This window comes from Emydura macquarii, unplaced genomic scaffold, assembly GCF_026122565.2.
Source record: "Emydura macquarii macquarii isolate MOO-44397 ecotype Brisbane River unplaced genomic scaffold, CSIRO-AGI_Emac_v2 contig_3470, whole genome shotgun sequence".
Taxonomy (NCBI): Eukaryota; Metazoa; Chordata; order Testudines; family Chelidae; genus Emydura; species Emydura macquarii.
Window position 1 is genome coordinate 7,367,297 of NW_027133607.1, and position 24,334 is coordinate 7,391,630.

The 24,334-nt window shown below is 48.9% G+C and overlaps 1 protein-coding gene across 1 annotated transcript; it reads right to left on the reverse strand.

The window, feature by feature from the left end:
* Positions 1–493: 493 nt before the first annotated feature.
* On the reverse strand, positions 494–24,052 carry SLC35B4 (solute carrier family 35 member B4). The gene is made up of 10 exons (XM_067534920.1): positions 23,922–24,052; positions 18,418–18,531; positions 15,153–15,255; positions 13,301–13,350; positions 12,135–12,216; positions 10,344–10,404; positions 8,794–8,903; positions 8,082–8,157; positions 6,642–6,717; positions 494–4,004 (listed from the first exon to the last, which is right to left on the reverse strand). The coding sequence occupies exons 1-10, from the start codon at positions 23,996–23,998 to the stop codon at positions 3,758–3,760; spliced, it is 996 nt and encodes a 331-aa protein (XP_067391021.1). The 5' UTR covers positions 23,999–24,052; the 3' UTR covers positions 494–3,757.
* Between the last annotated feature and the right edge of the window lie 282 nt (positions 24,053–24,334).

Here is a 24,334-nt window from a genome sequence, read left to right on the forward strand (position 1 = left end):
GTTTCAGCTCCCACTCACCTCAGGTAGAGATGGGAGTTCTACCCCCACTGGAAAAAAACTCAAAAAAAGGCTCCACCACCCAACTCTAGCTCTGATTCAGCTGCCATCCGCCATCCTCCTGCCATGCATGTACAGTCAAGGTCCCGCAGCACTGGATCTGGCAGCAGCAGGAAGTCAAGGGCTCCTGGGTCGCTCTTGTAGCTGTGGCTACTCAATGTTCACGTTTGTTTGCAAGCCAGCATTGACCATGAGCTCCTGACCTGGCCTGAGCCGCAGCAGGACGTCAAGCGCAAAAGCTAGGTCTGGTTTGCTGCTCGCGTTGGGGAAGGTTAGCCCTAACACCAGGGAGCCCGGTCTGACGCCCAGCCATTGAAGGCAGTGCGACTTCAAGGCAGCAGGTACCTGGGCTGCTTCCACTAGCAAAGAGCGTTCGAGAGAAGGAACAGACAACTGGAAAAGTGACGGGCAGCAGTCACAATAAAAGCCGAGAGGCAGGAGCAGATTTGTTTTTTAATAACAAAAAAATACCAAAAAACCAAACTCTCAAATCTCGATTTCCATTCGGAAAGCGCTTCAGATTTTCAGCGTTTGGCCTTTTCAAGTGTCTATTTGCATCTGTGCTAAATCACTGTCGCTCATTCAAGTGTACATTTTTTTTAAAAAAGTCCACGCCCCCTACCAGGGGGACATTGACCGAGTGTCTCTGGATAGTCCAGGTTGCCCCAGCATTTGCCTTCCTCCTCCCGCCCCCATCTCATGAGACGATCACATAGCGATACGAGGATGCAGGAGGGAAGCCAGTGCTACCTGTGTCTGGTGAGGAGCATACACGGCACCACCTGGACTGTATTGTAAACAGAGATGCCCGTAAAAACTACCATGGTGATTTCATTCAAATAAAATCCAGATACAGACTAGGACAAAAAACCGGCATCACATGGAACAGGAGCTCACACGCCATCTGGCTGATAAAGGAGGGTAGTCTATGTACACACACTCTTCCATTCACTTTCACACTCGCCACGCTATTGCGTGGCCAGGAACAGCCGACCCGAACTACTTAAGCCACATTCACTGCTAAGTGTAAACTGGATCCATGCGGAGGGAGGTCAGTGCTGGATTGGACTCCTTCACCATCTCTCAGCCCCAGGCCACGTTTTCACTCTTTGTCCGACAAGCTTTACTGCTGTTCTAACACTGAATTCTGTGTGTGCTGCACACCCTGCTCTGTGTAAACAGCTTTTCCCCCTGCAAGGAAGATCAAGGGGGAAGTCTTACTTCTGTGCTGGTTTCTCTCACAGTATGTACACACCAGCCGACGAGCTGAAGCAGGGTTTAAACTGAGTTATTTGTGGGAGGGAAGGATAGATCTTCCAGTCAACATCCAAGGTTTGTTCTCCCCCCCATCCAGAGAAAACCCTTTGAAAACCATGTGTCGTTTGGGCCACCCCAAAGGCAGTAAGTTTTGCTCCTCAGAGATATTGCTCTGAGTCAGCAGATGCCAACTCCATCCTGTTATGGATGGCTTCACAGCCACAGGGAAGCACGAACAGCCACTCGAACACGGATTGTAACAAAGGGTGTTTTGCTTGTGCTGCTGCCATCTGAAAAAGTAGAGATGCAGTCACTGGAACAAGTCTTGCTATCCAACTTAAGAGTGCTCGGAACAACGGAGCGTGAAAAGGATAAATTGTCTGATTATGCCCCTTTCTGAATGGAGTGGCCTATCGGTCTGTGTTACAACCAGACACTTTAAATAGCAAAGAAAGGAGGCTGTAAATTAGTTTGACCAGCTGCTCAAAGTCAAGACAGCTAAAAAGGGGATCTAATCTGGCTACCTGCGTGGCACCCGGCTGGCCACGGAACAGTTCCAGGAAGTGGCACTGCAAGCTTTCCCACAATACACCAGCTGTGACCTACGGGGACTTTTTCTAAAGGTCACCACAGTGGCTAGTTCAGTCCACGTTCTCTGCTGAGACAGTCAAAGGCTGCCATACTCAGAGCTGCTTATGACAGCTTTCCCTCTTCCGCTATCGACTCTTATTCTAGTCAGGTGCTCAGGAAACTGCTTGAAGGCAGTAAAATGAACGGAATACAGGAACATCTTGGCTTTGTGTTCAGATCCATTTATGCTTCTTAACGTTCACCCACAAGCAGAGTCCCAGCAGTGTAAAAAAGTACTCTCTTGTGGGGTTATTCCTGCAAATTTATTTCTTTTCTGCTCCCAGAAAGGACAAAAAAGAATGCTGTCGCCATTAATTCTACATGCCACAGTCCCTGTGCGAGCTCATTCCCTGACGTTGCTTGAGCCAGGTGTACTGCAGTGCACAGAACTTGTCTGTGCCCGTGCAGCTAAATACTAGAATGCACCCGTCCAAAACTCGCCTGGGGGTTGGCTGTATACATGGTAACAGGTGGGGAGAAGTGGTACTGCACAAGGAACAGACGCACCCAGACGGAAGCGAGGATCTGAAAGGCTGGCGGCTGGACCTCGCAATGTTATTTAGTACGACACGAAGCGGAACCCACCTTAGTGGATCTGATGCCACAGGAACGCCACACGTGGCTGATGCAGCAGCTCAAGAGGCGGCAGCAGAGAGGTAAAGAATAGCGACGACAGGGAAAGCTACAGGTTAGACTTGAGCAGCAAATGGGATTCGGGCGACATTCAGCCATGCAAAGGCCTTCAATGCGGCTGACGTCAACTGAGCCCGTCAGGGGAACACCTGCCAATTTCACTGAGTGCGTCAGCCAAGCGGGTGGCTCTCCTCTGCCAAGGGATGTAAAAGAGGCACCTTCTGATTCTAGAAGCTCTAATTTGGCCTGCAGGACCTTTCAGGGGCCGCTGGATTCTTTGTGGCTCAGGGCTGGCTTTGCGAGGCTAGCACTTAGGAGGGGAAAAGCTACCTGTGAACGGGCCACAGCGGACAAGGAATCACCGAGAGACAAAGACGGAGTCTCCTGGTGCCATTTGTCACCTGCGCTTTAAAAGGTGACCTGCAAAGCGATCCTGAGTTAAGCCCTGATCTTACGTACGTCCGTGTTTCAAAGAAGCAGGAGGCCAAGACAACCGTGTAACTGACCTTTGAAAAGTCTTCCCACCTCAGTGACTCTCACACTCCCGGGCTCCCCAAAGAGCGCGCGATGCGGTGTCATGAACGGGCAGGCTCTGTGACGGCGCAGAATGTAGCCTTCGCGGCCATGTGCCGCGAGCCAAGAACGGCAGAGGATTTCACAAAGGGATCAGGAGACTTTGGAAGAGACGGAGTGACAGCTGTATTGAATGCCCCCGGCAGCGAGGTCCAAGGGGACAGCCAGCCCATGCTTGGTACTTGAACTTTACAACTCTGTGCCGGGCAGTAGCAGCCGCAGGCGGGTCTGGGCACAAGCACGTGTGCCACTCAAGCGGGCCAGGTTCAGCCTTCCGCTGCTGGTAAAGTAACGGACGGTAGCGAAAGGGTTAAATCAGACCAGTTTCTGGGGCGGGGAGGAAGGATGGGACGCCAGCACCACAGGCAGGGGCTAGTGTGGGGCCAACGTCTAACAGACACACGTTACCTTTACAGTATTCAAAATTTAAAACCGGCCATTTTTTAAATAAAAGGGTTGCGAGCCAAATTCTAAACTCCCTCTATTACCGTCGGGCTATCAGCGCTTTCCCAATGGAGGCTACACGTTCCCCATCGGCGTGGCATAGCCAGCTGCTCCTCTGTGTGCCCTATAAAACCATAAAAAAGGTCCTTGCTTTGACAGCTGGTTACTCTTCCTTGGCCTCCTTCCTCTGTCTGGCCAGCAGAGGCCCCAGGCCGTTCCACACTTCGGTGTACATCAGAGTCCCGACAAAGACGAAGAGGGTTCCCAGCCAGTGCCAGGCCGTGAAGGGGTTCCTGAAGTAGAGGATGGAGAAGATGAGGCTGACAAACTTGCGCAGAGTCACCACCAGGGTGACGGTCAGGGAGGTGCACTCCGTGGTGAGGGCGAAGACTCCCCGAATGCACACGTATCTGGACGGGGAGAGTTAAGGGAACTGTGGCAACGACTGGGGAGAAGCAGAGGCGGGGGGCGGGCGCCTGACGACACGGGCTGTGGGCAGGTCCAGTGGGCTGATTAAGCACTTAGGAAAGCAGTGTTGACGACCCCTCAGTCCTGACCTCCTTTTCTCTGCTATTCCAGGCAGGGACCTCCACTCAGCTCTGCTAAACTCACGTCAGTCCCGCAGCGACCCCCAGGCCCTCTGTCCCCGTCGCCCTTCCCGGTTCTGCATTGGCATCTCGCCCCTGAAGGAAGCTGGGCTTGCTCATGTCCTTCCGATACTAAAAGTATTTATTTGCCCATCTAGCTTGTTCTTCCTCCCACTGTTTCATGGTTTCTGTACAGACACTGCCCCTGGTCACAGTCACGACGGACATCCGCAAACGTGTCTCCTGCTGCCTCGTGCTCTGCTCACCAACAATCTGTGAACTCATCTGCCCCTCGGAGCTCCAAAGGCAGGGGTGGGCAAACATTTTGGCCCGAGGGCCACCTCTGCATATAGAAATTGTATGGCGGGCCATACAGAGGGGCGGAGGGAGGACAGGGCGGGGCTGCGTGGGGGCAGCTGCTACCGTGTAGCGCTGCTTGGGGCCCAGATCGGCTCCAGTCAGGGCACCGCTGGGCCCACGTGGTGGGGAGAGGTGTGGGGCTAGGAGGGGGAGCGGCCGCCGCGGTGCCACATCGGTTGAGCTGGAGGGCCTGATTAAAAGTTCGGATGGGCCGTATGCGGCCTGCGGGCCGTAGTTTGCCCACCCCCTGTCCAAAGGCACCTCAAAGCTAACCCCGTCCCCCGCCCCCAGGTTCCACCATCCAAACTTGCCAACGGAGAGCGGCTCAGAGATCTTTCTGCTCCTTTGCTCCATGCCCCATTCCAGGAAGCTGGGTTTGCAGGCTCTTGAGTAATTCCTACCAACGTCACACCTTCACCTTCACAGCTCTCCCAACACAAGGGTGATAGGAGATTCCTTCAATGAATGGCAAACCCTAGGAGGTTCAGGATCACGACCATGCACTTTCCAGCATAAGAGAGCTCATAGGCTCGTTCCCCACATTATTTAAGTCTAGCCCTAGCTCTGAGTAAACTCAACTCCACCATCCGCAAGGGAATACTCAAGATCCACTCCCGCCCGGAAAGAGTCAATTTTAAAGAGAGGCAGAAAATTCACTTTCCTCTTCGGAGCCCTTAAAATGGTTCCACCGCTGTTTGCCGTGTTTAGATAATCCTTCTGGTTTCTACACCCGCCAGAGACCCCTGACAATCTGGCCAGCACAATCTCAAAACCAAGCAGACCACACTAGAGCAGCCGAGGAGTAAGTACAACTCACATTAAAGAAGGGTTAAAAAGCTGCATGGTTACGCTAACAGCACCTGCTGCACAACCAGGGAGGCTAAATCTAAGAGCTATCAGTCCTGCAGGGCATAAGGCGATATACAGCTGGAGTGAAGTCCTTTCTTCCTCTCCACGCCCCCCTGCTAGAGTACAGGAGAGAAGTGAAGTGTTTAAGGAGGTATTTTTTGCCCAGGGACTTGGGAATCAGTAGAAGGGCTCCTAGCTGAGGGCTGGAGGGAACAGTGAAGTAAGAACCGATGGCCGGGTGAAAAATTCTCAGACAAAGGGGTGGTCAAATTTGGACAGTTAGCTGTCTTTTCTGGGGGATCGGGAAGTTTCTCACTGATTCATCTTCCCCCCTCCTCGGGATAGGCAAGAGTGTTTGTATTCACAGGAATGTTTCCACCTTCCTCTGGCCCAATAAGCGTAGAGCATAAAGGCCGAGTTCAATCATAGGTAAGTACAGACCCCCCCCCCCATCATTGCATTATTTAGTTAGTCGCCAAGCCATTCTGCACAGACAGGACCTTAGGTTGGCTTCTGCGCCTACACGATGCAGATTCTATAGGCACAGGTGTCCTCATCTCTTTCTAACCTTCCTCTGAAATATCCTGCAGTGGCTGCTGTCAGAGAGAGGGTCTGCTGGTCTACAGGGAGGATGGGTTTGCTGCGGTATGACACTGTACTCGATGAACCATTGTTGCTTTGCACCCAGACATGCAGAAGTTGCCAGAGCAGAATAGAGCAATCCTTGCACAGAGATTGGGAGAGCTTACAATGACTGCAAGCCAGAACTAGTTGTCAAACTGCAGGAGTGTCTGGTCTCATCCCTGAATCACCGAGGTGCATTCATAACAAACAAGCAACCTGAGGGCGCCATTACGGAAAGGCGTGGGCCCCCATCTCTTCTGTGGCCTTCACTCACGGCATTCTGCCTGAATTCAGATTGTAAGAACTTCCCTGCGGGGACCTTCTCCGCCTATCTGTCCAGCTGCATGCGCACCCTTTCAATTATTACTAATCGTAAAGGTTTAGCTGCTCTGTTAGTATCGTACGTCAGCTCAAGTTCACCTGTAAACTTTGCTTGGTCTCTTGGAGACAACACATCCACTCCACTTCTGCAGCTGACAGCGTCTCTTGTGCTACCGGGCCATCCGCTCTGAATTCAGAGCGCAAGGCAGGATTTACACCACTGACCTTTCGGCCCAGTTTGCTCAACACATTCACCCCCCACCCACCGCCTGCCCTGGTTCTGCAGCCGGCACGTTTGAAGGATACTGGGTGACGACGTTCATGACGAGGTAGAACCACATGACGGGCAAGGTCAGCCCGATCACTGGGACTTGGAATGGCGCTGGAGGAGAAAGGAAAGAAGAAAGGTCCATGTCTGATCTCAGCCCTGGTTCTAACAGCACAAACACCCACACGATGGCAACTAGCCCTCTTCTTGGTGGCCTCAGCGGGGAAACCCCCCCTCGACTGCTCCTCACTCAGCGAGGCCTGCACAACAGCTGTGCGGAGTTTGAATTGCGGCTGCCCGTGCTGTGCCTGTGTCAGGGATACACACACCACCAGCACTGGAGACCGCCAGGCATTCAGCATCAATGGCCTTCTTAAGCAGACTGGACAGCAATCACTGTTCTACAGGCTCCCTCCCATCTGGAAAGGCCCAGTTCTGGTTCTGATCTAGTGGGGTAACTAGACTTTTACAGAAACCTCATGGTGAGGTAGTATCATTTGCTTGGTACGTGCCACTGTACTGCATTATACACCTAAGCCGGGCAAAGCTTTTGCCGCGATGAGCAAAATGAGAGCCGTGCATTTGTGAATTCTCAACCTCAAAGGGGTCCATTATCAAGCAGCTTTTTGGGGTGGGTTTTTTTTTTTTTGGACAGCAGCATTAACATGAATTCCCGTTTGCACATGCTTCGGCATGTTTTTTTGGGGAGGGAAGGAAATTTCACAAAGGCAACAGTGTGCTGGCGATACCCGACTGTGGAAGTGTGTGTGAAAGAGCTGCAGGAAAACATTTCTGTCATTTTTGCATGTGTAATGGGCTAAACCCTCAGGTGCTGTTAGCCGCTGTAGCTTCGTTGATTCCAATTTCAGAGTTACGCCAGTTTCAACCAGAGAATCTACTGTGTTCATTGTGCCCCAGGCCAAGGCATCACTTATTTGAATGCTTGAATGAAATCTGTACCAATTGATTTTCTGAATGGGGAAGAACAGCCCTGCTTTTCCCCTAGATAAAAATAAAAATGTTTGTAAATGGCTGCTACTGACTAGGGAAGATGAACTGTGCATTACAGGGGAACCTGTTTACAAAACATCCTGTAGAAAAATTTTTGGTTGTTGGATAAAATTGGGGATCTGTGTATGAGCTGGGGTTTATTTAACAATAACGTTCACCAGTTTTTCGGGTTTCACTTATGCACATGAGTAAGTTTATGCACACAAACAGACCCATTGGTTTTGACAGAGCTACTGATAATAGATGAAGTTAAGCACAGGTGTGTTACCAGGGTTGGGAACTTAAATAAAGAGTTTCTAATCCCACTGCTGGGTTAAAACATTCTCCATAGCAATTCACAGACTTACATTGAGACAGGAGCATTGTAATTACTTAGGTTGACCTGATAAACACCAGCTTGTTTCACCCAAATATTCCTTCACTTCAGGAAACTGACAAGAGCATCGACTTACACAAAGAAAACTCACCAGACTGGCTGAAGAAAACAGCATGGCTGTAGATGTCCGGAGCGAGGAGAAGGAAGCCAGGGAGGGGCAGAGCATGCTAGGGCAAGAGAGAAATTTGATGCAGAGCTTTAAACTGACACTACGAAGAGAATCCCCATCAGGGAACCAGCGTGCGTGCATTGCAATGACTATTAAAGGACAAATGCTTTAACATACTAATTGCTTCTAGCAGGCTGCCCGTGTATAAGCTGACCTCACGGACAGCTTATCCACACCCCTCCTACCCCAAGTCTAAGTGATCAGTCATTCTCGGCAGAGCAGTGTGGCATTATGACAGGATGAAATGCATTCATTGACCCAGTCCTCATGTTCAAAAAGCCCTGTCCAAACACCCAAGCAAGAGTTTTGGGGACAGTTTTTGGTCAATGCAGGCTTCGTTTCCCCTACCCTCTACAGTCTAGTAACCTGGTATCAGAGGACTTACAGATGGGAAGAGACCTATTATAAAATCATCATGCAGGATGATTCCCTACAAAACATTTTCTAGTGCCGAGTGCACCAGGGATTGCCTGTGTGGCTCTGACAATAGAATCAGGACTTTCAGATCTGGATTCTCTCTAAAACGGTTTCCAGTCGGGTCAATGGTTCTATTGCATAGAGCAGACTGGAAAAGTGGATGAAACGTATATAAGAAATTGTTTGATTTGAGATAAAAAAGCCAGCAGCGGCTTACATTGTAAAACAGAGCCTCCTTGGAATGCTTTCCAAACTGCTTATAGATGGTCTCTTGAAAGATCCCCATTCTGGCAGACATAAGGAGGGCGAAGGTCAGTGCTGCGATACCTGTAACACAAAAACAGCTTTCCTGTTCGGCCCCAGAGCTTACCAAACCTCAAATCAATCAGCTCAGGCAGATCCCCAGGATTTGACTTGTAAAGGGAAGAGAACGGGAAAGCTCACAAGAGACTGGTGCTGCAACTTAAGATGGGAGGTGCTTTTGAGTATTTTACCCATGTGACTTAGGCGCTAAGTCGCATGGCAGGTCAGTAGGATTTAAGCACCTAAGGCCCAGAGTCAAAGTGTTTTAGCTGCTTTAGATGTTGTTACCCCCTCGTCTGATTTTGAAAATCTGAAGCCCGCCCCGGCAGAGCACAGGCGAAGTTCCAATCCCACAGGCAGAGAGACTAGGGATAATATTGGGTTCCTCAAGATATCAACCCAAGCACCTGAAAGCAGCCAAAAAAGAGAAGCCTGGAAATAGCAGGTGCCGTCACACCCCCACAATACCCCCAGCTTGCTGGCAACTACTCTCTATTGGCGTTGTCTGCAGCACCTGGGTGAAGAAGAAGGTCCCTCTATTGAAGGGAGGAATTGGACCAATATTGTTGGCAAACACATGGGGTCAACTACATCCCTGGTTTAAACCTGCTGAAATCAGTGGAGCAGGACTGAGACTGTCCTTTGATCTCTAAGCAGTTCTTTTACTCCCCCTTCCCAGCTTCAGCTGGATGCTGCAATATTTTCAGAAGCCATCGTTTCTTGGGTTATTCTCCCACGTATTTCCTACAGGAAGTCTGCTTTATAGAGTTCGGCCCCGATTCTACTCTTGGTACATCAGCAGCGTCCGTCCAATGGAGATCAGAACCTGCCCTTTTTGATTTAATGTTAGGTTTTGGTTGACACTTACCCGGCGATTCAACGGCAGTCGATGGGTGTTACGCAAGCTACTCTGCGTAGCTTGCGTAACGCCCATTGACTATTGTGCTTCTCTTCTGCATGCCGTCTTCACTGCACTGCACCACTTGAGGAGGTGGCTTTAGTACGTCGGCTTCCAGATTAATTGAGCAGGTCTACACTGACCGCGCAATTGATCCAGATAAGTCAATCTTACGGCGGCGACTTCGCCACCGTCAGCATAGACATACCCCGAATCTCTCAAATTCCCTGCTGAGAAGTAATCTGGGAAGAGACCATCACTAACCCACTAATCCATCACTAACCTACCCCTCACAAACACTTCAAATACTATCTAGGACCAGCTGGTTGAAAGCAGCTTTTTGCAATGTGATAGGCTTGTATCAACAGGGCAAAAGGGGACAGCACGATTCTGCTTAAATCAACAGCCACTCCAGCAGGAATGCAACTGATCCCTGTAGCTGGGTGTCACACAGCTCTTTGCTGCTGTGCAGTTTAAGCACAACTGCAGGCCCGGAGATTAGTCCCATGAGAGCAGCTTTGACCAATCTAACTGCAAAGCCGATTAGCGCCCCGGCACTTACGGACCTAACAGCCACCACATGAAGACATGGAGTCCGTCCTCTTTGCTTAAGCTGGATTCAGAAGCCTAGGGAAGGCGGGGAGAAGAGAGATAGATCATTATAACGGCAACAGCTTGGCAGTTTCCAAGTGAGTAAGTTGACCAGTGATTCAGTTTGTGTCTCTGTTCCCAACAGCTGATGGATTGAGTTTCAAACCTAGTGTATCAAGGACAGCCCTGAGTCTCCTTCCTCTGCACCTGCAAGTCTCTTCAGTGGTTAAAGCAAGTATGTGGCCATCCCATGTACTTGCTTTAGTGGAATTGTTGGGTTACGAATGCAAGATGACAACTGATCAGCAAAGCACCCTTTTCAAAGTAACACGCTGGCTGAAGACACACGTCACTTCCCCTCTCCTCCCTTTTCCCTAACTCTTGACTGACTTTTTGTGTCATGATACAGCTGGTACTTTGGGATATTTGTTGTATTTGGAAAGAAACAAATAAATCAATTACCAATAATAGCAAAAAGTAGCATGCTGGCATAGCCCAAGTCTGAACGCTTTGACAGTATAAAATGAGCAATCAGTGTACAGGGGCATTTTACAACCAGCCAGGTGTCCAAACCACTGTGAGTTATTGGGATGGACCATCCATTATTCTGCTTCCTGCTTTTAGCCATTTTCAGACCTTTGCAGGAACTTAGCATTAACTAGGCAAACCGGGAAGGAGGAAGACTAAACTACTAACAGCTGTCACTGTGCAGTAACTGCAAGCGCAACAGAGCTGTTTATGGTTACTGCACAACGAATGAGGGAGGGCTGCATGAGAATCTTGTAAGTTTTTCCTCTCTACAGTTGCCTGTGATAGCAGGAGGTGACCCATGCCTCTATGACCCAGGAGGTCCTTTCTGGTCCTGTGTTCTTACAAATATTTTCCTCATACAGCTAGTTTAGCCCTACATACACAGCACAGTCCAGTCTCCTTGAAGATGCTTGAGGAATGCAACATCTCAAAGCGTTGTCATCACCCCAAGTCTGTAGAGGGCTTACACAATGTTCAAGCCCTAAGAACTGGGCCAAATTAAGCCAGTTTTCACCAAGAGACTGGAAGGGGCATTCTGTAAGCCCTAGATCCACGGTTAGTTTCAATTTTCTGGCCTTATCTGCTTTGATGCTAAACCTGTTAAACCAAGAAGAAAAAACCGCAAGCAAGAAAAGTTAAACACTTGCGTGTGTATTCTCCTCACCCCAAACCACACTCTCCTTGTTCGCAAAAAGTTTCCATCCTGTTTATGATCAAACTTACCGGGAAAAAAAAACAAAAAAACCACACTTGTTTAGGGACCAACCCTGGAAAATTCTAGCCTGAAAAGTGACCTGTTTTGGAAGCTAAGAGCACGGTTTTAGATAGCCACTGTCCGTCTAAGCAGTATCACCACCCAACAGCTAATAATTTTATCCATTAACCCCCCAATTATTTTGTTTCCTCTGCAGGTGAAAGTAACTTGATATTCAGTGTGCTCCTCGGAAAAGCAAAAAAAACCAAACAAAAACCAAGTAGCATGTCATAAAAGGCACCTTGAACTAAAAAAAAAAAAAAAAAAAAAAAAAAAAACCGTGAAGGCCAGCAAAAATCAGGTGTCTGACTGTGGGAAAGAGAATGAGATCTCTAGGGAAACAGACAAAAGAAATATGCAGTGTACTTTCTTCCCACTGGTACAGACAAAGGGAACTGCCTGATTAATGAATGAGTGGCAACTCCTACTGTTAACAGGCTCACAGCCGTGCAGACTCAGACATTTTAAAAGCATTCCTTACCACTTGTTTTGCAGACATTAAAGTGCAGATAAAGATCCCCACAGACACCAGGGCTATGGATGTGTATTTAGATACAGTATACCTGCGGAAGAGAGGAACAGCGAAACTTCAGCACCCTTTCCACCCTGGGAGCTTTCCCCCAAGGCTGCACTGCAGATGTATTAGGCCTGATTCTGTTCAGTTACCCTGGTGTACATCTGGAGTAACTACTAACTGGAAACTGCTGAACAGAAGAAGAGATCCAAGAAAAACTCCTTCAGCTCTAGCCCTCTCCATGCTCAGAGATTTCAGTGTTCTCTTTCTAAGAGCTAGTCCAGGATCAAAGGGTTCCTAACCCCACCAGGTCACAAGACAGGGAGCCTTAAGATCATGTCCTTCTGATTACTCTCTTGCTTGAACCATTTACTTTTCTTTCCCTGACGTCCACATGCAGATAGAAAGGTCAGCAGAAAGCAGCTCTTATTGCAATACCCAGCCCTGATATAACCCCCCTGGGCCAAAAGTATGTCTCGAGATCTGGCTCGCCAACAGCTTGTCAGCCTGAGTATCTGGAGCTCGCTTAGCTGTAAGCTTGCCCTTTACACAAACCAGCCACATGGTCCTATAGCAGCCCAATCAGAAGCTCCTTGAAGAACACGTGAGGAAGAGAGTCCTGCCCTGGCCTTCGCTGGAAGGCTGGTGGTTGCAAAGGGAGTGACAGTGGCTCCTCCAGCTGCTACTGAGAGACAAAGCAGCCTCTTCTCTGCTGCTCCTCAGCCACTTATATTCACTCTGCCTCTCCAGCACAGCCAGCCCCACGCGCAGGAACCTGGGACCAACTCTCCTCAGCTATGTCCCTATCGCTCAGGGGTGCTCAGAAAGACAATGCTACAGAAATGCAAAGCAGCAGGTTTGCTTTAGAGAGGTAAAGCTGGAGCGCCAATCCCAGCTTTGACACTGACTCCCTCCCTGGCCTCGCGCAAGTCACTTACCTTCAGTGCCTCAGTTTCCCCATCAGTAAGAGAAGGATAATATTTACACAGGGGATGACAGATCCAGGCTGATGTGCTTTGCAGAGGAAAAATTTTGCACGCGTGCCAAATGCGGCTTACTTTATCAGATGCCACAATGACTCACGTCACCAGAAAAATGTACGTTATTGACTTAAACGGGGAGGTATAATTTACCTTTTTTTCAAAATGATGATGCCTAGAACCATGCTTGCTATTAGAGAGCCCTGGGGGAGCGGGGAAAGAGAAAAGCAAAACAAGGTCAGTGTGTCAGGCACCCTCCCTGAAATAAGAAACACATTCAACAAGAAATCCCGTGTGCTCTGAACAGAGAACTACAGCTCACTAATAGACATAACAGCATCAAGATCAGGAGGGAAAGAGACTGAAATCAGAGAGGGACCGATCCTCAATAGACCCAGAGAAAAGAACAAAAAGTAACAGGACTTGCGGTGCAGCGGGGAAATTTAGGCTGTCTCCTTGTCATATTTAAGCTAAAACAGATACAAATTACAAGGGCAGTTCAGGCAGAGAACAAGCCCAAAGGAGTTTATGGAATCAACATAGTGGGAAATAAGCCTAGACCTTCTATCTGTCTGGGGATGGTTCACGAATGTCAACATTCAGGTGAGAGAACTACTAGGTCATCCAGCCCAGTGCAGGACTGGTTCCTAGACGGTATCCTCCTCTTTTTTTATTTTAAACAGTCTAGATTTAAGATGTGCTGCTCATGGAAGGTTACTCCACAGCCTGGTGTGCAATTCCCGATCCTCCAGCTCACGCTTCCTTTTTGCTTTAATGTAAGTTTACCTTGCCACTTGTTTTGCAGACACTACAATTCGTAAGAGTAAGACAGACTGGGGCAGCATTTTCTAAAGTGTGAGGTGCACCCCTGAAGAGGGCATGGAGGACTACAAGTGTGCACGTGCATGCTGTGTGGGCATTTAACATGGCAGGGTGGTGCTGATGAGAGAGAGGTTTAGTTTTCCTGAAGTGGGGCTCAACTTCCAGAATTCCTAGATTAGGTGATATCTTCTTACCCAAAGGATCCTGTTAGTAAATTTCACGGCTCACTGGGGTAATACAGCTCTCCAGGCCAGTAGTTTAATTTTGGCACAGTTCGCCTATTGGACAAGAGCTCTGTGCTTTTCCGAGTGCCATACAAACACCTCAGTGAATTTGCAAGCTTTAGGGAACGAGAGATGTAAAAGGCAGGCAAAACTTTAAACTACTTTTCAGACATGCTGCTGACAGGCCCGGTACCACCAAAATATAGCTACTGAATGGTGGCACATGCAAACTCAAACATCCTGATCTCTGACTGCATTCATAGTGGGCAGTCTTTGCAAATCTATCCCCTCCTGTGCCAAGCTGAGACGAAGAGGTCAAATTACCAGTGAAATGCAGGGGTTTTACATGCATCAGAAGAGAGTTATTTCACAGTCTGAGTGCAGGGCTGGGAGCCAGGAACTCCTGAGTCTGGATACTAGCTTTAACACCAACTCCTTCTGTGACCCTGAGTGAATTATTCAACCTCTCCATGCCTCAGTTTCCCCATCTGTAAAAAGAAAGCTTCTCCAGGCCCTGATACTCCCTGGGATAAGGAGGAGACAAACAAGTTCCCAGCCCTGACAGCCAGGTGTACGTTACAGTGGCCCTCCCTGTAATATGCAAATGCCTCACAAAGATTACCTAATTCTCATATCACCCGTCAGGTGGTCGTATTATCCCCATTTAACAGATGGAGAAACTGAGGCCATCAGGGAACAGCCCAAGCTCTAAAAGGGCATCCACTGAAGAGCTGTGAACTGAATGCATATTAAGCCCTGATTTCATGCTTTAATCACAAGGCCATCCTTTCTTCATTAAAAAAACTGCTCCCTTTGCACAGCATACTGTTACTACAAAGCTCTCTGTCAATCTGAAGCTCTCCTCCTCCACTGGACATACTTGTTCTGCTCCCCCGGGACACTCTGTGCCGAGATGCCACCATGCACGCACAGAGGGAAAGGCTGGCAGAGGTACTCACCGATCTGAATATCATATGCAGCGGCATAGCGATGTTGAGATTCAGGGCGTAGTTATTCACTACGCTGACTGTGAAGAACATGGCCACCATGATCAGGTAGTATCTGAAAGGGAAACAAGGAGCTGGTCAGCGAAGCAAGTCGACACCTGGGAGGTCAGGCTAGTCTGGAGGCCCCAGCGACTCAAATTCTCTGCTCATCCTCAGGGCAGGCACAGCCCAGGTGGCGCCAGGCTCCCTTCTCTTACGCACAACAATGCTCCCACCACCCAGTCAGGCATAGAATCATAGAATATTAGAGTTGGAAGGGATCTCAGGACATCATCTAGTCCAACCCCCTGCTCAAGGCAGGACTAACCTCAGCTAAATCATCCCAGCCAGGGCTTTGTCAAGCTGCACCTTAAAAACCTCTAAAGATGGAGACTCCACCACCTCCCTAGGTAACCCATTCCAGTGCTTCACCACCCTCCTAGGGAAAAAGTTTTTCCTAATATCCGACCTAGACCTCCCCCCCTGCAACTTGAGACCATTGCTCCTTGTTCTGTCATCTACCACCATTGAGAACAGCCTAGCCCCATCCTCTCTGGAACCCCCTTTCAGGTAGTTGAAGGCTGCTATCAAATCTCCCCTCATTCTTCTCTTCTACAAGCTAAACAAGCCCCGTTCCCTCAGCCTATCCTCATTAGGGGGCTGGAGCAAAAGACTCATCATTTTTGTTGCCCTCCGCTCAACTCTCTCCAACTTGTCCACATCCTTTCTGTAGTGGGGGACCCAAAACTGGACACAATACTCCAAATGCGGCCTCACCAATGCCGAATAGGAGGGACTAATCACTTCCCTCGATCTACTGGCAATGCTCCTACTAATGCAGCCCAATATGCCGTTAGCTTTCTTGGCAACCAGGACACACTACTGACTCATATCCAGCTTCTTATCCACTGTTACCCCCAGGTCCTTTTCTGCAGTCTGTAGCTGTGCATGGGATTCTTCTGTCCTAAGTGCAGGACTCTGCACTTGTCCTTTCTGAACCTCATCAGATTTCTTTTGGCCCAATCCTCTAATTTGTCTAGGTCACTCTGTATCCTACCCCGGCCCTCCAGCGTATCTACCACTCCCCCTAGTGGATCTGCTCCCTCCACTCTACCGGTCTCCACAGCCTCTGTAAGGAGGCTGTCAACAAAGGGGATCAACGGCGAATGGTCTGAAATGTAACAATCCACTAGGAACCCATCTGAAACCAAGTCATTTCACACAGGCCATCGAGTCACAGGGAGGAGAGGGGGCAAAGCCCGGCAGGTTTTCTAGGCCACGCTGCTGCCAATGCAGGATTGTCCCCTACAGAATAAGTGGTGGTGGGGGTAAGTGGGGGTAAAAGAAGAATTCTGCAAGACTTCTTTACACACAGATTTCCAGTGGGTCCCTCTAGTTACCAAACCCCCGAGATCCAGTCCCCTAAAAGCAACACTTACTAAACAGCTACTAACATGTTCATGAGGATTGTTACCTGTCAGCTCTGTGCTCCTGGGGAACCCTGGCACCGTACCCAGCCTGTCTGACTCATGAAGGACCCCCCCCACCCCTCACCTCTGCCCCCACCAGAACCGATTAGAAGAAAGACTTCCAAAAAGCAATGAAAAGGCAGAGGGAGGCACACCTAAACCCTGTCAGACAAGGGTGACAGGACTAAGGCAACTCCCCTAGTCTCATTTGCATCAAAGATGGGAGAGGGAGGCATCTCCATTAGTATTCAGAGCAGAGAACAGAGCTGACAAGGCAAGGACCGCACTGAACTCTGGGACCAGAGAAGCAGGGAAGCACTGCATGATGGGGGATCTCTGCTGCAGATGTTAACGGACCTACGCTTGCACACACCCAGCTCAGCAGTTATCAGACCAATTCTAGGAATGAATCCTTCCTGGGTATCCAAAATACAGAATCGGCCTGATTGCATTGTGAGCTCCCTTGGAGCAACATCACCCACAGCCCAGAATGATCAGCCTAAAACAACACAACTCTGGTATACTCCCTTGAGCCATCGTTTACCCATGAACAAATCTAGTGTTTCTCCCCCAAACCATTGTTGTTTCCCTACAAAAACCCCTACACAAGTTCAAAATTCTGTTCTGGTGCTTGGATCCAAACACTGCACCAGTTCCACTGGGACTTCACCTTTTTCTGACTGAAATACCTTCACTGATCGTGTTGGGGGCTCTGCCTGTCTCAAGCATGCTGGACCCTTAGCTGAACAGGCTGTCTACCTGGGAACCTTCGACCGGTTCAAGCAGCACTGAACGGTGTGAGCCCAACTCTCTCTCTCTTGCTCGCTCTTTGGTTAAGCTCACTTCCCCACCCCCTCCTCTAATTTGATCTCTCTCTCTTACTCCAGGTGTAACTTTCCAAACCTCACTTTTGTAATCAAACTTGGGCTAGATTTCCCCAATGCCCCAATTGACACCGTGTGATATTGTAGTTGTTTGATTTGTTTGTCTTTTCTTGTATGACTATTACTACTAGAATCATAAGTTTTATATACCTGGCAATAAAATAACTTTTATAATCAAGCTGGTTGTCAGACTCTCTCTGAACTTCGTTTACGCTTTCATGTTCTCGGCTTCCCTATTTTGCTCTGCAGCAACGCTCCTCTTACCTAAGCCAAAGATCCCTCTAACTCCTAAAAATCCGGTGGGGTCTGCTCATCAAAGGGGTTACTACTAGGACAAGTGTGACATAACAGTGGGGGGAAGGGTGCTGAGTCGGGCATATGAGGGTGTCCGCTTGGAAGTGCTGATCGACCCTGCCTGCTCAGATGTGCTCTGTTACTCTGCGTTGTGTGTGTGTGTTTGACTGACTCAGAGGCTGGAAGAACCCAGCCCTGTAGAACTAAGCCCTGCAGGGTAGCTCCATTGGGAGGCAGAGACTTGCAGAACAGAGAACTAGAGCTCCACATAGAAACACAAGTGACACAAGCAGCACATTGATAAAATTACAGAGACCCCGAAACGTAACCCTAATAAATGAGCGCACGCCAAGGTGACAGGCAAACCTTGTAACAAAACAGAAAATGCTGAAAGCAGTTTCCTATTAATAGCTCTAAATAAATGAGGAGTTAATATTTTACCAGGCATGACAAGCTCTGAATCAGGTGTTGCTAACTCTGGAAAAGGAATGGGGTGTGGACAGAATAAATGATAAGCTGTTTTATTAAACAGTAAGAGATAATAGATATGTAGTCAATTCAAGTCCAGCTAAACATTTAAGTCTACTGTACCTTATTGGGATGGTCGGCTGCTTCCTTCCAAAGTTGGCTTCAAAGATAAAGCCTTCCACTGCTATAAATAAGAACTGTGCAAATGTCACAATGTTCCCACATCCTGGAAACTCTCTGGATTTGTGGGGGGAGAGAGAGAAGGAGAAACATAATTACACAAGGTATATTGCAACTGAATGCACTCAAGAGGCGGCCAATTGCTTACATTTATAGAGCACTTACCAATATTTACCATTCTAACAACACCAGACACGCTTATCTAGTCTGGTTCTTATATAGCCCTCATCACTGCAATACAGGCACCTCCACAGTAAATTCATATGCAAACTATTCACAGGGCTCCCTTCACTCATTACCGGAATGTAGCAACCTCTGGGGAGCAACGTGGCAGCTATTTAACAGCGCACGGAGACATGACTCAGCAGACAAGAAGTGAAGCAGAATATCCTTTTCTTCTGTATAGGTTCTTTGACTGCCCTCATCCTTGTATCTCTGAGCTTCTTTCACTTATGTTATTCACATTGCTTAATGCATCTCTCACGTGTGGCTCATTCTCTTTCCCTCCCCCCCCAGCAAGGAGAATTGTGTGTGCCGTAGTGACTTCAGGTTTGATAAGGAGACAGAACGGCGATGAGTTTGCCTATAGTCCGTGTCTCCCACTGCGCGAAGGCAGTCTGATAGGATGCTGTTTTTGTGCATCACTTATTTGCTGTGGCGTTTTTATTATTTATTTGCTGTTCTGCCTGGTGTGCCGGACACAGACTTGACTTTAGAGTTTGGTGTGCCTTGAACATTCATTTCTGAACGGGGTTATTGTATATCACTGTGTTACCTTGATGCTATGCAAGAGTGGATGGCTCACCCTGGCTCTTCATTTGAAGTTGTTCGCTCTGGGTCTTCTAGTGTCGTGTGAGGAGAGTAAGCATATGATGCTTTGCTAACACCATTTATGGTAGCGCCGAGGTGTCTGCTTGAGACCTCCCATTTCTGAAATGATCTAGCCCAAAGCTGCTTAGCTCGGGAGATTAGACAAGACAACAGCATTAAGTGTTTGGTGGATATGGCATATTTAGTGTTGTGGTAGCTGTGCTGGTCGCATGATATTAGCGAGACAATTACCTCTCACCCACCTTGTTTCATGAAGTGGTATTTAGGCAATTCAGGAACAACTAGAATGAAACCAGCTTTTCTTGTTCCAGTTTTGGGCTTCCACAAACTATTGGTAGCGATACACACAATCCAACCCCTGAGATTCAAGCCCCCGCTTCAAGGTCCTTCTCCTCCCCACAGGTCGTCTCTCTACCCTGGTCATTACTAACTCTGGGGTCTGGATCACCATCACTGTGATCTTCCTCCAATACTCGTCCCCTTTCGTACCCGTTCCCACCACAAGATCTGGAAGCATGTAACACTCGGGAAGTACATATAAAGTCTAGAAGGAACTTTAAAGCTCAGAGAGCAAACAGAGAACCCGTAATTAATCTAAGCAAGCAAGCAAATACTCACAAGGACGTGACTGTGACGTGACGTGAACCAACTACCTGTTGCATAAATCTATCGTGTGTGTCTACCAGAATAGTTAAGGCCAACAGCCTGAAATTCCTCCTCCCTGTCTTCTCCCAAGGAAATCTGATGCCTTGGACAGGACAGCATGCAGCTGGCACAGGGCATTTGCTGGCGTTTTAGACTGGGTGGGAGCTCTGATGCAAGAAACAGCCTGGTATGCCTCCTAAAACTTGCATGCATCATGCTCACTGTTGCTATTTTATAATTGTGGGGGACAAATGAACTTGAGTTGACACTTCCCCTTGTCTGAGTCTCTGAAAACCACCGACTCCTCTGATGCAATAGAGAAACCAGTGCGAAGGACTCTTGAACAATCTGAGCACTAGCTGAGACAAGCTAAAACGGTGATGTTTCAGAATAGAGAGAATGCGTTTTTCACCGATTTGCTGTCCAGTTGTGTCTAAGGTGCAAACTCGATTAACAGGAATGTGTAGACAAATGTGTCCAGCTAGCCATTTGCAGGTCTCTATTTGGTCTTTACATTTGGTCAATGTTCCTCTAGTGGTGTGGAGTGACCTGGGAGGGGCTGGGAAACAGGAATTAAAAGTCTGGGGGGATGCCATTTTTGACAGAGTGGTCTCTGACTAGACTAGGATTTGGTCATCCTCATCCATTCCCCTTCATGCAATCTTGAGCCACATGGACTCTGTATCATTGCTCCAAACGTAAAATAAGAAATCAGGGACAAGCCCGGCTCTAAATTGCGCTGACATAAAGCTATTTCCACTTTTTAAAAGACAAACCCAAAAGAAAAACTGACTAGCCAGCCGCACCAATATAACAGTAACCTAACACCTTGGCAGGTTTAGAGAAAATGGCTAAGAGCCTAGTTATACCAGTTCATTCTCATTAACTATTTGAACTCTACTCAGCTAGGCGATTCTCTTTAGTTAGGACAATAATCCCCTAATAAATGTAAATGATATACAAATTGTGAGGCACCAGAAGGCTGGGTGGTTCTGGGTCTCTCATTTTGCTACTGCATGAAGATTATGATCCTTTTTTGCTTCACTTCTCTTCCTGCCTTCTAGGAGATTGTATCAGGCCACGTAGAAGAGAAAATTCAAAGTCCAAAATGCAGGATTTCTCCATAGTGTGGGCTAGAACTCATTACAGAGAACAACTTTGCAGCCATCCTCCACCCATTCCCAATCACATAACTGTTAGTGTCTGGGAACTATAGCAGCGGTCTGAAAGGGGTAGCAGGAATCTCTTAAGGCAATTTTGCAGCGGGAAACAAATGGAATAGCCAACACCATGTAACCAGCCAGCTCTCTGCAGATCGTTAGACAGCAGACCACAGTTTGGGAGCCCTGGCATAATGGACTCGCTCGTTCAGTTCATCTCATTCAAATGGCTGTTCCAACAATTCTGCCCAGATGGATTTCTATCAGTTGTCATGAAGGGACTGGCTATAGCCTCTCTCTCTCACATTATGTACATTTTTATACAGGGTCCATCACAGTGTGCCCAGACCTGTCCGGTTTCCTTCATACATCATAAAGGAAAAAAGCACGAGCCCAGTTTAAAATGGAAAAAGTCCTTTTTTTCCCTGTTATCTTTAAAGAAGTCTGCTGCATGTTGGCATCTTACATTTAGAGAGGATGATTTACCTGCAGCATTCTCAGGTGAAGTTTCAAACATGAAACTCACAGCTCTGGTTTTTTAACTGGATTCAGATGGATGTCTTTCTGATCCCAAGCGTGACTTTGCCACCACAGTTACCTCTCTTCTTGCAACCAGATCTTCATGACTCTACATAGAGCCTCATTGATTTAGGGACCTTAATTGCTTGACCAGGGGCTAGAAGGCTTGAAAACAAATCTGTTAGGTTTGTGTAGCTCGAAAGCTCATCTCTGTCACCAACAGAAGTTGGTCCAATAAGAGATATTATCTCGCCCACCTTATCCCTTTAACATCCTGGGACTGACACAGCTACAACAATACCACAGACTGGTAGGTGTGTGTCTAATGACACTGATTCTCATTGATGGCACATGGAAGCTTGAGGGGGTGGAGAAATTATTTCCCCACAGTATGCTGCTGGCTAATCAAGAATTTGTAAAATGTGTCTTTCTATGGACTGTGCAAGGCGGCCAAAACATGCAGGCCTGGTTTAACACTATACAACTGGAAGTAAAATATTCTTCTGCTTGGTCTATGAGTAGCTGACCCTGTTTGTTACTGATTGATAAGTTCATCTTGGAGAGTTTTTTTCTCAAGGCATTGCCAAGTCCTTTTGGTCCCCAAACCGTGTATTGCCACTCTTAGTTTGGCTCTCTTTTGATTGTAGCATTGACACTGAAATTTTCTGGCTTTCTGCTGCTTGCTTTTTTGATAACTAAAGTTAGTTTCTGAAGTTTTTCAATCTTTTAAATAGGGAGATCTGAGCTCAGCGTTAACGCTAGCTTAATAAAACATTGCCATACACTAATAATACTTGGATTTGCATTTTCAATCACTGTACAGACATTCAATATGGACTAAGTAGGTAAAATCTGACATGTTACTGATGAGGAAACTGAGTCACAGAAAGGGGAAGTGACTTGCATAGGGGGACAGCAGTGTTGCCAGTCTCATGATTTTATCAGGAGTCCCATGACACTTGGTGTGTTAGTTTAGTGCCCGAGCTCCTGGAGTCATGTGAATACATTAAAATCTCTGCTTTCATTTAACGCCCCCACAAAAGACCCTAAGTTCGCAGAGGAAAGCTTGAAAACATGACTCAAGCGCACCCTAAAGGCTCCAAAAAGAGAAGGCAAATAAAAACACAAAAAATAATATTTTTGAAAAATCAAGAGATGAAGTCAATCACAACTTCTGGCGGCTGACGGTTTGATTTTTGAACACCTGGGGTTGACCATACTGCAACGTACTGGTCTGTAAACTGAGAGAACCTGGCTCTGACACGGACATGCTGGCCAGCCGGCTGTGGGCAAGTCACATACCTGGCCTGATTTTTGAACACCTGGGGATGACCATACTGCAACGCACTGGTCTGTAAACCGAGAGAACCTGGCTCTGACACGGACATGCTGGCCAGCCGGCCGCGGGCAAGTCACATACCTGGCCTGATTTTTCAGACGTGCTAAACACTTGCAACTGCCAGTAACTTCAGTGGGTGGGTTAGTGCTACGGCTGCCTTCTGGGCGGGCACACTGGGGACCGAACCGGGAACCTCTAAAGCTACAACTAGAGCTAAACAGCCTTGGTTCTGTAGCTAGGAGATGTAACGACTCATATCCTTAGCTGATCCGCACAGAGGGAGAGCGGACACACAGCCACCAGTTGGTTACATCAGCACCTCCAGGGAGGAAACGAGACCGGCCATTAGCTTCTTTGAGCCTCACTTATCTCATCCATACAATGGGCGTAATGACACACACCTACTGCACAGAGCGCTCTCCCCTCCCTGCAGCCAAAGGGGTTTCCTTTGCTCTGGAGTAACAGACTCTCCCCATATTGCCATCCTAATGCAATGCTCCCTTTTGGAGATCAGGCTCGGGTACAGACAACAAGCTCTCCACTGTCTTCTACCACAAGGGAGATCCCTCACGACCCATTACACCAGCGGTGCCCAAACATTTCCTGTCACACCCCATCTTCCCAGCCATGGACTCTGTCCGCGCCCTCCTTTGGGGGCTCAGCAGAGGAGCTTGGGCTGAAGGAGGAACTGGGGGCAGAACTGGGGATGGGAGAAGGAGCTGGGGCTAGAGGCAAGACTGGGCAGGGGGCGGGCCAGAGCTGGAAGGCACTCCCTCCCCACACCGGGCCGAGCCCTCCTGAGGCGGGGCCCGCCCCTCCCCCACACCCCGGGCCGAGCCCTCCTGAGGCGGGGCCCGCCCCTCCCCCACACCCCAGGCCGAGCCCTCCTGAGGCGGGGCCCGCCCCTCCCCCACATCCCGGCCCCGGCCCCGGCCCCGGCCCCGGCCCCGCACCTGGCCAGCAGCTCCAGGAACACCACGTTGCTGCAGCAGCCGCTGAAGACCAGCCCCACGGCCAAGGCCGGGCGCATGACCGCGGCTGGGAGCCCCGGGCCCGGCCTAGCCCCGGCCCGCTCCCTCTCCCGCCGCCACCAGCCCGGCCTCCGCTCCCGCCCGCCGGCTGAGTGAGTGGAATGAACCGGCCCACGCGCCGCGCCGCTTCCATTCACCGCCGCTTCCGCTTCCCCTCCCCCCGCCCGGCGGTAGTTCCGCCCTTCCCCGCCTCCCCTTCAGCCCTTCGGCCGCGCCGCCCACCGGGAACTACAGCTCCCAGAAACCCCCGCGCCTCGACCCCGCTCGCCCCTCCCTACGCGAGAGGCGCCGCCCCCCGGGGGCTGATGGGAGTTGTAGTTCCGACGCTGCCCGCC